The sequence below is a fragment of the Garra rufa genome, chromosome 20 (genome assembly GCF_049309525.1).
Source record: "Garra rufa chromosome 20, GarRuf1.0, whole genome shotgun sequence".
Lineage (NCBI taxonomy): Eukaryota > Metazoa > Chordata > Actinopteri > Cypriniformes > Cyprinidae > Garra > Garra rufa.
Genome location: NC_133380.1, coordinates 6462699 through 6476999, shown reverse-complemented (window position 1 = coordinate 6476999; position 14301 = coordinate 6462699). Strand labels below are relative to the sequence as shown.

The following is a 14301-nucleotide window of genomic DNA, read 5'->3' as shown; positions in this document are numbered from 1 at the left end:
TGTTTGTGTGGTTTAACGGCCACAGTTCTGGGAAACTAAAAATAAAAACGGCTTCCTACTAGTTAAACCCCTGAAGGTAAAATGTTAATGTAAGTTCTGTTTCCTAAAAAACAGTCCTTAATATGTTCTTCACTAGACAATCTAGATCTCTGGTTAGTACCTTTTTTATTTCTTTGTTTTGTTAGTTTTGTTTTTGTTTGTTGGACTAAATAATAACGAGTCAGAAATGCGTCTGGTTTCACCATTCTTTTAATTGAACACTAAAACATTTTATTCCATGAACCTGCTTCTTCAAGAGCTCACCAGAGTGCATTTAGACAATGAGGGTGTAAAGCAGCTCTCATCCAAACACACAAATCATCATCATCACCAACAACAACATCAATCCTCAGCAGTATATAGCTATATATCATAAAGAACCCATCACCATCACCTAATAATAATCATCATCATCTGACCACCTCAAAACACAAGCAACAATCTTGTGTGATACAGACCCCCATAAACGTCCATCGCAATTACACTTAAACACTAAACAGGACAGAACACACCGGCACATCAGAACCAAACAGGAGTGGAGAAGTTCAAGTACAGAAGAAAACAGGGAATGGATTCCGAAGCTGTCCGTCATTCCAGGTAAAGTTTCTTCCATGAATTCATGAAAAAAAAAAAACACGACTAGTTTTAAACTCAGGGTTCAGAGAACATCAACGCACTCAAATTGAAATAGTGGCCACATCTGAGTAATTAAGGAAATTTTTCGAGTGCATTCCGAGACTGTAGTGTTTCCATTTAAAACTATATTGTCCTTCAAAAGTTTGGGATCAGTAAGATTTTTAATGCTTTTTTTTAAAAGAAGATGCTCATCAAGGCTGCATTTATTTGATTAAAAATACAAAAAAAAATTATATTGTGAAATATTTTAATGTAAATTACTTGTTTTCTATGTAAATATATTTTAAAATATTATTTATTTCTGTGATGCAAAGCTGAATTTTCAGCATCATCACTGCAGTCTTCAGTGTCACATGATCCTTTAGAAATCATTCTAATATGATGATTTATTATCCATTTTGAAAACAGTTGTGCTGCTTAATGTTTTGTTGGAACCTGTGATACATTTCAGGATTTTTTAAAACGTTAAAAAGTACAGCATTACATTTAAAGTAGAAATGTTTTGTAACTATATTATCTACCATTTGAAGGTTTGTTAAATTTTCATTCTTTCTTTTTTTTGAGGAAAAAAAAGTTTTATTGAGCAAGGATGTGTTAAATAAAAAAAAAAATCTTACTTAAATTTCTTTGTCTTGTTTACAGCCAAAATATCTAAAAGTTCTTAAATCAAGAAAGAACAAGTAAAATCTTGTTTTTCAGAAAATAACAAGTCAAAATTAGGTGTGTTCTTACTCTGAAAACAAGCCAATAATTTTTACTCGTCTAGAAAATCCTTCTTGATTTAAGAATGTTTAGATATTTTGGCTGGAAACAAGACAAAAATCTAAGTAAGAAAAGCATTTTTTGCAGTGTATCTATGACTTCTATTCTATTTTTAATAAATTTGGAACCTATAATAATTTTTCCTAAATTATTTAATGAATAAAAAGTTAAGAAAAACAGTGTTTATTCAAAATAGCAATCTTTTCTATATAAGGTGTTTACTATCACTTTTTATCAATTTAACACATCCTTGCTGAATAAAAATATATTTTTTAAAGAATGTTTTGACCTCAAACTTTAAACGGGCATGTAATATGTAGTATACAATCAGAAAAGATTTGTATTTGAATAAAAGCTGTTCTTTTTAACTTTTTATTCATCAAACAATCCTGAATAGAATCACAGTTTGCAATAAAAAAAACCTCCCACATTGATAAAGTAATAAATCAGCATATTAGACTGATTTCTTCAGAATCATGTGACTCTGAAGACTGAAGTAATGATGCTGAAAATTCAGCTTTGCATCACAAAAATAAATTCAATTCTAAAACACATTAAAATAGAAAAACATTATTTTACACCGCAAAAATATTTCACAATATTACAGATTTTTCTATATTTCTCATCAAGCAAAAGCAGGCTTGATGAGCATAAGACTGATCCCAAACTTTGAACAAGTGTATATTTAAGTCATTGAAATTTGATCAGGTCCTTATTTACAAGGGAAATTCATTTCAATTCATAAAAAACTAAAAAAACAGCTATTTTAACACTTTCCTAAAGAGGTCTCTGAAACGGAAATGTCTCTCACCATCTTTTCACCCGATTCGATGCATTAAAGCAGACTGATGACCGCAGCATCCTCTTTAACACTTCCACCGTCCTAATGAGACGTCCCGGGACCCTAAACACTGGAATGTTCTAGAAAGTGAGCACAGGATGAATAAATAAAAGCGATATCAAGCTAAAGTGAAAAGAAAGCCTCGTGGGACGCACTTTTTTAACCGATAAAGCGAAGCCAAAGCTATCACCTGTCTTGCGATATGTACAAATGCGTCCCTTTTTAACAATAGCAGCAGCCCTGAATCTCGACTGGAAACACGTATGCGATCATTCAGAAACACGCCGTTGTGAATAAGCATGACCTGAGGGACACAATATTTCACTCACCAGTCATGCAAAAAAAAAATAATAATAATAATAATAAAGCGAAAGTTCATGGGCCACAACCTCTGTGACGCTTGATGCACTCCACAAACACGCCGAAGCCAATTGCACGAAACAAAACAGGCAACACATTTCTTATTTGTGTCTGCACAACAGATAAGCTCTTTTTCCCAAGGATCCTGCAGGGGCTGGAGGGACACAAGTCGGGGTATTGTGTACGAGCAGCTGGGAAATCTCGGGCAAGCAGGCCGGCCACGGCAAGATTACAATTGAAGAATAAAATGTACAAAACGCCCATAGGCACCTCTCAGAAAAAGTGCAAGGCTCTCCATTTTATTAACCAACTCCAGGCGTCCACAGAGCCTTACGTCACAATCCATCAGTCAGATGGCTTCATTCGGTAACACGTCGGCTACCCGCCGGGCGGTAAGCGGAAAGAAACTTTATTATACAGCCTCGTTTGAGTTTCTTCTTCTTCTTTTGCTGACTCGGTTCCTATAAACGCACGGTGTTAATTCGCAAGGGCTGCACGTTTTTTCCATTGGCGTGACTTTGACCGGGGCTGAAGTACGGGTAAAGTTTAGCTATAAACTTCTCTCGGTAAGTATAGAGCCAGGACATGTCGTCAGCATTGTAGAAAACCAGCAAACCTTTGGGGTAGTCCAAGTAGACGCCCACTTTTTCTAGTTTGCTTTTTACGTTGAGGCGCGTCCAGGGTTCGGTGCAAGCGCTGTATTGGTTGCCGTCGTGCATTACGATGCAGTAGAAGCCTCGGCTGGGTTGGATTTGGATGCTGCCCTTGCGGTTGACCGTTTCGTTGGCCACGCCGATCATCCATTGGGTTTTTTCGGACACCATTACTTCCCAATAGTGGACGCCTGCGGAGAAGCCTTCGGCTCCTAGTACTGATACCTCAACGTCGAAGCGGCGCGGTGAGTCCTGGAGGGGCTGCGGATGCAGGTTTCCGTACGCGACGATGGTGCAGTCGTCGGATAATATGAGCCGCTGGTGAGCAGTGATGGGGTCCATGGTTAAAGCGGCAGGCACTGGAAAAACAAGGATAGAGGGGATGAATATTAGTGCATGTAAAATTAGTAGAATAAAAGGTTATATTGCAGTAGGTAAACATGCATTAAAGTAAATAAATATAAACATTTGTAAGAAATAAATTAAAAAGTACATATATAAAATAAATAAAATGTATAAATGTAAATTAAAAGAATAAGAATTAATAAAAAAGTAATCTTTTTTTAAATAAATTATATATATATATATATATATATGTATATGGAAAATACACAAAACAATTAATAAACAAGTAAATGAATAAATATAAAAATAAAAATTTATTAAACAAATAAAAATATGAGCATACATAAAGTAAATATTAAAAACAATAAATAAATAAATAAATAAAATAAATACATGTAAATGAAAATAACCAATAAATATATAAATAAAAACAATACAAATATAAACAAATATAAAATTGTAATGAATAAATATAAAAAAATAAGAATTAATAAAAAATGAAAATAAACATACATAAAATAAATAAATATTGCAAATAAATATATCTAAATAAAATATCTAATTAATATAAAAATGTAAATGAATAAATATAAGAATAAGAAATAAGAAATAAATACAAAAATATAAACATACATAAAATAAAAAAATAAATATCTAAATAAAAATAGAAACAAAAACAAAGAATAAAATCTACAAAATATCCATGCAAATAAACAAAATGTAAATGAATAAAATAAAAATAAAAAAAATCATAAAAAATAAACATACATAAAATAAATAATTATTAAAAATAAATAAATCTAAAAATAAAAACAAATAATAAATATATAAAAATAAAACAAATTACATGAATAAAAATAACAAATATGAATTAATACATTTAAAAAATATAAATGAAAATGATATTCATAATACGAAAAAATATATATATAATAAAAATATAAATATATTTATATAAAATAAAAATTAAATAAATAAACTAAAAAACAAAGAATAAATACATTTCTAACAAAAAAAAAAAAAAAAAATTAACTTAAAATATATAAAAAATAATAATAAAAATACATATATTTATATTAAAAAAATATTACTCTATTATTACTATACAATAATGACCGGATTACCAGCTTGGCCATGACTAAAACTTTAATTATCATCATCAAGTTATGAATTGTACCTCCTAAACGTATCAAATTGCTCTTTTGTTGTTGGTCTGACCGATTTCCTAAAGTGGCTTGCATAGCAGTGTAAAAAAAGATGGCCAAGTCTGGTATGCTTTTGGGCACCTATATGTGGACACCCATAGAAGATAAAGGTCATAGCTGAGGTTTAGCGGTTAGTGCATGTGCTCACATTTACAGGCTTTTACTTAAGTATCCCATTCCACCTCTATATTGCTTCCTTTCTTTCTCTCTTCTACACTTATCAAAGAGTAAAACTGGCAAATGGCTAAATGGCAGACCGGAAATGGGTGTTTGGGGAGCTCATTCTTGTCAATCAAAAGCGCTGACACAATCACTACCTGAGCTGGTGGAATAATACTCCTCCGAAAAGCACAAACACACTGCCTCTTATTCATTATCGGTCAGGTCATTTAAAGTTTACAATCCTTTGTGTTCAAATACATTAAGAAGCATCCATCAGAGTAAGAGCAGGAGTGTCTAAAGTTTGCAGCACTGTTTTAGTGCAATTATTATATATTTATTTTATTATAATATATTGTAATAAAATGATATTATATTTATTAACTTTTAATAACTACTAAAAGCATAATTATAGATATAAAATAAATAACATTTTCAATAATAAGTGGCAAAAAGTTGAGAGGGAAAATAAATAAAAAATAATAAATAAAAATAAAATATAAACATAAAATAAATACATTTTAAAAACAAATACATATAAAATACATATATCTAAATAAAAATAAAAATAAAGAAAAAATAAATATAAAATATATAATAAAAATTATACATACATATTATATATCAAATAATTTTATTATTTTTATTAACTACTTATTATTAATTTATTATTAACAAATAAAGTTGCAAAATACTACTGTTCAGGTTGAGAGGGTTGAAATTAATTCTTATTTGTTATATTCATACATTTAATTTTATAATTATTGATGTTTAAATATTTTTTAAATTTTTACATATTTATTTTATTATATTATATATTAATAAAATTATTATATTTATTAACTTTTAATAACTACTAAAAGCATATGTATATTATTTATTATTTAAATAAAAATGGATAACAATAAAAATATAAACATACATAAAATAAATACATTTTAAAAACAAATAAATATATAAAATACATATATCTAAATAAAAATGAAAAACAAATAAATAAAATATTTAAAAAATCATGAATAAATAAATAAAAAATATATATAAAATAAAAATAATAAAAACTAAGAATGAATGAATACATTTCTAAAAAACTAACTATATATATATAATACAATAGTTATAAAAATGAATAAATGCATATAAAAATAAATAAATAAAATAAAATAAAATAGTAATAATAATAATATTATTATTATTATTATTAATTTAATATTAATAATAATATATAAATTATACAATGGAAGGTGGAATAACACTCCTCTGAAACGCACAAACACACTCAGGTACTTTAAAGCATACAATTCTTTGTGTTCAAAGAAATACATTAAGAAGCATCCATCAGAATAAGAGTAAGAGTGTCTAAGGTTTGCAGCACTGGCCATCGTTTTAGCACAGCTGCCAGGCATTGAGCACTTTGTCGAAGATGGATAAATAAACTCCATCCATCAACCGCTGCCTGACTGGTAATGCCTTTAGAGGACAGTCAGTATTGCCCATTATGGTGCCAGCTTGCCTTGGGTTCAGTGGTGAGTAAGTGTGCCAAAGAAATGGACTGAGAGAAGAGCAAACCCTGGAAAGAAAACAAGCTGCATACAGACACATGCCACTGCTTGGGCCAGAAAAAGAGACCAGAGCCAAGCAGTTGCAACACATTATGATATGCAAGACGGAAATATGAGCTGTGATGAACTAAATGAACATGATGAGAAAATATAGGGAGAAAATGATGCTGGGAGTATCTTGGGTGAAGAATGCTTATCTGAAGCAATCAGTGAATGTTTAGGGTTCGCATGAGCATTCAGAGTGAAACAATGCTGGCTTGTTTTCCCGCTGTCCATAGATGGACATGTCTGCCCGAGACCAGAAAAGAAGAGACATATTTGCTAAATATTTTTGTCTTGGTTATTTAAAACCTTCGCCACAAACAGTAGAGCCAGAAGCCGGTCCGGAGGATAGGATGTCGACATTTCCACTCGTTGACATTGGCAGTTTGCGCTTCAGGTAACCTATAAATAATTTAACCTCTGTCGCCTTGCTTTCGATCTGTCTCTGCCTCTCCTCTCTCTCTATCCGAGTCACGCAAACAAAACAAGCACCGCTAACAGGATTTGGATTTGGAAAGTGCTGAAAAATATTGCTGTTCAGGTTTGGAGAGGGGAAAATATGTATAAAAAATATATATAACAAGTAAATAAACAAATATGAATAAATAAATAAACAAAACAATAAATTAATTAAACACTTCTTACACAAATTTACAATAATGTAATTTTATATTTATTAACTTTTAATGACTACTAAAAGCATAATAATACAGTTAAAAATGAATTAAAGTGGCAAAACACTACTGTCCAGGTTAAGAGGGAAAATTATTTATTCTAAAAAAAATATATGTAATATAATATTTCTTATATTATATATACTATTAATAAAATTCTAAATACATTTATAATAAAATGTATAATTGTAAATCATAATAATAATAATTATTATTATTATTATAAACACACACACACACACACACACACACACACACACACACACACACACACACACACACACACACACACACACACACACACACACACACACACACACACACACACAAATATTAACACTATTTTGATGAAGTAACTTTTAATAACTACTGGAAACATAATAAAATAAAAAAGTAATCTTTTTTATAAATATTTATAATTTTTTATAAAAATTTAGCATTTTAAACTTTTATTACTATATATAACTTCTGAAATATATATAAACTTAACTACGGAAAGCATAATAAAATATAAAAAAATAATGTTTCAACAAGAATATATATATGAAGATTTAACTTATTTTATATTTAAGATTTAACTTTTAATAAAATCATAATGATAAAAATAATTATATATATATATATATATATATGAATTAAATAAAAATTATATTATTATATATATTAACAAAATGATATTATATTTATTAACTTAACTACTGAAAGCATAATAAAATATTTTTTCAATAAGAATATATATAATAATAATTATATTAGGTTTAACTTTCAATAACTACTGAATGCCTAATAAAATGGATAAAATATTTTTTTATTAAGATATAAAATAATATTTATATAATCTTAATACAATGGTAACACTTTACAATAAGGTTCATTAGTTAACATTAGGTAGCCACATTAGTTAACATGAACTAATAATGAACTGCACTTATACAGCATTTATTAATCTTTGTTAATGTTAATTTCAACATTTACTAATACATTATTAAAATTTTGTTAACATTAGTTAATCCAGTGTGAACTAACATGAACAAACAATGAACAACTGTATTTCCATTAACTAATGTTAATGAAGATTAGTAAATACAGTAACAAATGTATTGCTCATGGTTAGTTCATGTTAGTTAGTACATTACTTAATGTTTAACTAATGAACCTTATTGTAAAGTGTTACCCAATTATATTATATTTATTAACTTTTAATAACTACATAATAAAATACATCATTTACATACATTAAAAATTAAAAACACATATATAAATATATTTTTTGAAACAGTACATTGAAGAATATACCATATATAAAAGAATAAACAAATAAACAGATAAATAAAACAAATTTTAATATTATTTACAACAAATAAATATACCAATAAAAATGAATACATGAATTATGTATATGCTTCAAAAAATTTCATCCTAAATTACAACAATGTAAATTTCAATTAGGACTTTATACACCTGTTCATAGAACTTTCAATATTCAATATAGACTCAGTAACAAGCTCTGGATTCAGAAAATGCCAAAAAATATTCTGTTCAGGTTGACGGGGGAAAGAAAGGTCATTGTAAATGTCTATACAGAAACTCAAAAACGCCATGCTAGTACAGAATAAGAGTCAGTGAGGGCAGCAATGTGGAAGCAGGGATTTGAACTGGATTTGTTTCATGTGACAGGCTGAGCGTCGTCCCCTGCCTATTTCTGTCCGTGTAAAGGACGCTGGTAAATTGGAGAATTGATTGAGAGCGCGAGATATTCCCTGCTGTGTTATTTTAAATATTGCTCTGCCTCAGGTGGCTACTGAGGGGGAATACAGATGGAGGAGGCCTTCAGCGCTTCTCACCGCAGCCATTAAAATGGGCAACTCGTGCAGAGCTCAATCAGACGTGTATTATCTCATTCACAGGGCTGTAAACACACAGGTTGTGTTTGTGCTGATTAGATCAGCTCTAATTGGATGCACTAATACATACACAATGATTAGTATTAGATCTCTGGACATGATTATTATATTTATGTACAACTGATGCATAACAACAGGCTATTCAATGAGATGCTATTTCTTTCTCAACAAAATGTAGTTGTGCTTAAAACTCACTGCCACAATTCGCTGATATTCAGTTGCTAAGGTGTCCTGAGTGGTTGCTATGGTGTTCTGGGCAGTTTCTAGGAGGTTATGATATACTTGTCTCTAGATTCAGGTTCTTCTTGCAATGCAATGTCAATGAGCAAAAAGAGTCAATCTGATGCAAGGTTATTACAATTTACTGAAACTAAAACTATTTTAAATGTTGAAGAAAAAAAATAAAAAAATAGCTGAAACTATATGAAATGGGAATATTATATGAAAAACTAAATGAAACGAATGGAAACTATTAGAAATGCTGCCTTGGGAAATTACTGAATGTTACTAAATTATTAACTGGAAAAAATACATAATGAACTATAAGAAAAATAAATTAAACTTATATTTATTTATTTTTTTATATTTAAAAAAAGAAAAAAAAAACACTAAAAATGACAACAACAAAACTAAAATAAAAATAAATAAATATATGAAAAATGTAATTATAAAAAATAAATGAATAAGAATTTTATTTAAAACTAAATAAAATGGTAATATTTATATGAAAAACTAAATAAAACAATTAGAAACAACAACTAAAATAATTCAAATAACAACAACAACAACAAATTTAAAATAAAACAATTATATAAAAAAATACAATTATGAAGAAACAATTAGAAACGATTCGAAATGTTGCCTTGGGAAATTACTGAATGTTACTAAATTACTAACTGAAAAAAAAATGAACTAATTAAAAAAAAAACTTCTATTTTTTTTATATTTTAAAAAAGAAAAAAAAAACACTAAAAATGACAACAACAAAACTAAAATAAAAAAATACATATATGAAAAATATAATTATAAAAAAATTAATGAATAAGAATTTTATTTAAAACTATATAAAATGGTAATATTTATATGAAAAACTAAATGAAACGATTAGAAACAACAACTAAAATAATACAAATAACAACAACAACAAATTTAAAATAAAACATAATTATATAAAAAATACAATTATAACAAAAATAAATGAATAATTTATTTAAAACAAAATAAAATAGGAATATTATATGAAAAACTAAATTAAACGATTAGAAAAGATTAGAAATGTTGCCATGGCAAATAACTGAATAAGTTACTAAAATACTAAGTGGAAATATATAAAAAGTAAAACTTAACTATAAGAAAAATAAATTCAACTTCTATATTATTAATAATAATAATAATAATAATAATAATAATAATAATAATAATAATAATTTAAAAAAATAAGAAAAACTACTAAAAATGACAACAACAAAATAAAAATTAAATTAACAAATAAAGAAAAATAATTATAAAAAAATGTATAATGATGAATAACAATATTATTAAAACTAAATAAAACAGGAATATATGAAAAACTAAATAAAAAGATTATAAACAATCAGAAATGTTGCCTTGGCAAATAAATAAGTTATTAAATAACTAACTGAAAAAAAAATTATTAACAAAACTGAACTATAAGAAAAATTAATTCAACTTATATATTTAAAATAAAAAATACAAATATTTAAATGTTTTAAAACAAGAAAAACTACCAAAAATGACAACAACAACAAAACTAAAATAAAACAAATAACAGGATATTTTAAAAAAATATAACTATAAAAAATAAATAAATAACAATTTTATTCAACACTAAATAAAATAGGAATATTATATTAAACTAAATGAAATGATTAAAAATGATTAGAAATATTGCCTTGGCAAATAACTGAGCAAGTTACTAAAATACTAACTGGAAATAAATAAAACTGAACTATAAGAAAAATTAATTCAACATATATTTAATATATACTTGTAAAAAAAAAAAAGAAAAAAAAAAAAAAAAACTAACAAAAAAACTAAAATTAAAATAAATAAATATATATTATAGAGAATTAAAGAGAATGTTATAAATGTTATTATATATAAAATTTGAAATAAATGTATTATATAAACAAAAAACTATAATAATATAAATAATACTAAACTAACACATACTAACACACCTTCCCTCAATAAGCCTCACGATTTGACATATCATTCATGTCTGCAGAACAAATAGGTTTGGGTGTGTTCAGATATCCCATCTGCAAACTACAGGACAGAAGCTAATGGCTCAGTGCAAATTTACAAGTTTCTTGTATGAAACCAAGCGACCGTAATCTTGACCCACCTAGTGTATAATTAATGATGTAAAATGAGCTCCAACATGACAGCAAACAAGACTGAAATTAGTGTCTCCACTCAATAGAAAGAGCAACGAGCTTCAGTCCAGTAGTGTGCGCTTGGCTGAACCTCAAATACGTGTAACAGAAACGCTTGCCTTGCCAAATGCAGCAAAATGGATTTGTCACTGTTCTGAATGCTTACGCGTGGAATATAAGCACATGATAATGTTGAGATGCAGGGAAGTATTTGTTATACACAAACAAACATACCCGATCAAAGTTGTCCAAAGAGGAAGTGTTCATGTTTCTGTATTTGCCTGTATTGTTTTCTCAGCGACCAGTAGCCACTCTATAAAATGTAATTCTACTGTTCTGGTGCTTTACCTGGCGATATATCCAGAAAAAGAGACTTCCAGATGGTATATTGTAGCGGCCCCATGTATTTGGATGTTGGGAAGTCTTCATAGGTGAGGTTGGTTTCATGGATCTTTCCCTTTATTCTGCGGAGACAGAAGACAACAACTGCATTATTCAAATTCAACATTGGCAACCCTCCAAACCCCAAGCAACTGATTCCTCCTCAAAGGCTAGATCCTGTTTCCAAACAGTCATTTTTTGAGTCGTACTGTGTTTTCTACATAGCTGTGCCGCCCCTGCAAAGTCAAACAGCTCAGATTCGCCGCTGGGAGTGAGGTCAATCTAGGCAACTCTGCAGATCTTTCATTATTTCAAGCCCGACATTAATCATGCTAGTTCTTTCCCATATGGAGAACTCATTCCCTTTTCATCATTCCCAAATAAAAACGACTGCTACGCACCCATTCAGAAGTGCACTTTTCTTAAAATGCACGATTAAACTTTATGTTGATTAATAGGGCTAAGATATGAAGTCATAAATTCCAACACGGTTTGTGCTTTGTTACTTTTAATATCAAACTCCTGTCTTTTAAAATCTGTCAATTTTTTTATGAAACTCAAACAACAAACATCGTTTTGGATGCTCTTTACGGTGGCCTGACAGATTGCTGTGGACAGTTCAGTTTAAGCGGAAATGTGAACAGATCAATTATTCCTCTTTACTACTAGTTATTGCACAAAATAAACATGACTGAACATCAAAGGGTATGTTGAAAGAAACAGTACAGCTTACCAAAATGTATTCAGTACGTCTCATGTAATCGTTTAGCGAAAGACGTCCATAAAACAGTTTGTAAATGTTAAGTAATGTTACGTTTACATTAAAAAAAATCAATTACTGACCATAGCTTGATAGTTACCGACAAAAATAAACTCTAGATGCTCTTTAGTTAAAAATACACTACTAGTCAAGTTTTTGTACATTTTTTAAGTTTTTATTAAAGAAGTCTAGAACATCAATGCACCAAAATTGAAATAGTGGCCATATCTGAGAAATTAAGGAAAATTTATAAGTGCAACTATACATACTATCGTTCAAAAGTTTGGGATCAGTAAGATTTTTTCAGATTTTTTTTATGCTCAACAAGCCTACATTTATTTGCTTCAAAATACAGCAGAAGCAGTAAAATTCTGAAATATTTTTACTATTTAAAATAACGGTATTCTATTTGAATATATTTTAAAATGTAATTTATTCCTGTGACCAAAGCTACGTTTTCAGCATCATTACTCCAGTCTTCATTTTAACATGATTCTTCAAAAATCATTCTAATATGCTGATATGTTGTTCAAGAAACAATTATTATTATTATTATTTCAAAGCAGTTGAGTACATTTTTTCAGGATTCTTCGGTGAATAGAAACATCCAAAGATTAGCATTAATCTGAAATGCAAAGATTTTGTAACATATACACTAACATGTAGACTACACCATTCAAAAGCTTGGAGTCAGTACAATTTTTGGGAAGGAAATTTTAGAAATTAATACTTTTATTTAGCAGAGATGCTTTAAATACATCAAAAAGGATTATAAAAGACATTTATACTGTTAGAAAATATTTCTTCTGAACTTTCTATTTATCAAAAAAAAAAACTGAAAAAAATTCTACTCAGCTGTTTTCAACGTAGTAATAATAATAATAAATGTTTTTTGAGAAGCAAACAAGAATATGAGAATTATTTCTGAAGGATCATTTGACTCGAGTAATGATGCTAAAACTCAGCTTTGAAAACACAGGAATAAATTACCTTTTAAAATATATTCAAATAAAAAACAGTTACTTTAAACAGTAAAAATATTTCAAAATTTTAGTTTTTGCTGTACTTTAGATCAAATAAATGCAGGCTTGGTGAGCAGAACAGACTTCTTAAAAACGTGTAAAAATCGCATTGCATTTTACATTCTTTTTTAACATATATTTTACTGATATATTTTTACCTAACTTGTTTTTTGTAATATGTATTAAGCTTAAATAATTCTGTCATGGAAACAAGTTATGACAGCCAACATTTTAAATGTTTGTATTTAAAATAAAAATTGGTGTAGACACATAATTACTCAATTACATTTATGAACATGAATGCATATTTAGAAAGAAAGAAAGAAAGATATATATGTGTGTGTGTGTGTGTGTGTGTGTGTGTGTGTGTGTATATTTGCATATATGTAAACAAACCAATACTGAATTGCAATCAAAAATCAAGATCAAAATAGAATCAAATTGAAATTTAATCAAATAGTGACAATATCCATTATATGAACATTACTATATACAAATTAGTTTTTAATTTTACCATTAAACATTATAGTAATGTATCAAATGACTGTTAGCTTAGG

General features: G+C 28.3%; 1 protein-coding gene across 2 annotated transcripts in view; it reads right to left on the bottom strand.

The window, feature by feature from the left end:
- Nucleotides 1-290: 290 nt before the first annotated feature.
- LOC141293723 (E3 ubiquitin-protein ligase TRIM62-like) overlaps nucleotides 291-14301 on the bottom strand; it is a 64568-nt gene continuing 50557 nt past the window's right edge. Inside the window, exons 5-7 of one of the 2 annotated variants that reach the window (XR_012340805.1) lie at nucleotides 11930-12045; nucleotides 2249-3650; nucleotides 291-645 (exon numbers count right to left, since the gene is read on the bottom strand). Coding sequence is in view for 1 of the 2 variants with exons in the window: in XM_073825778.1 (XP_073681879.1) it covers nucleotides 3100-3650; nucleotides 11930-12045 (667 nt within the window). In the remaining variant the exon portion in view is untranslated. Of the gene's footprint in view, nucleotides 3651-11929; nucleotides 12046-14301 lie in introns of both variants that reach the window. The other variant, XM_073825778.1, reaches the window with a different exon arrangement.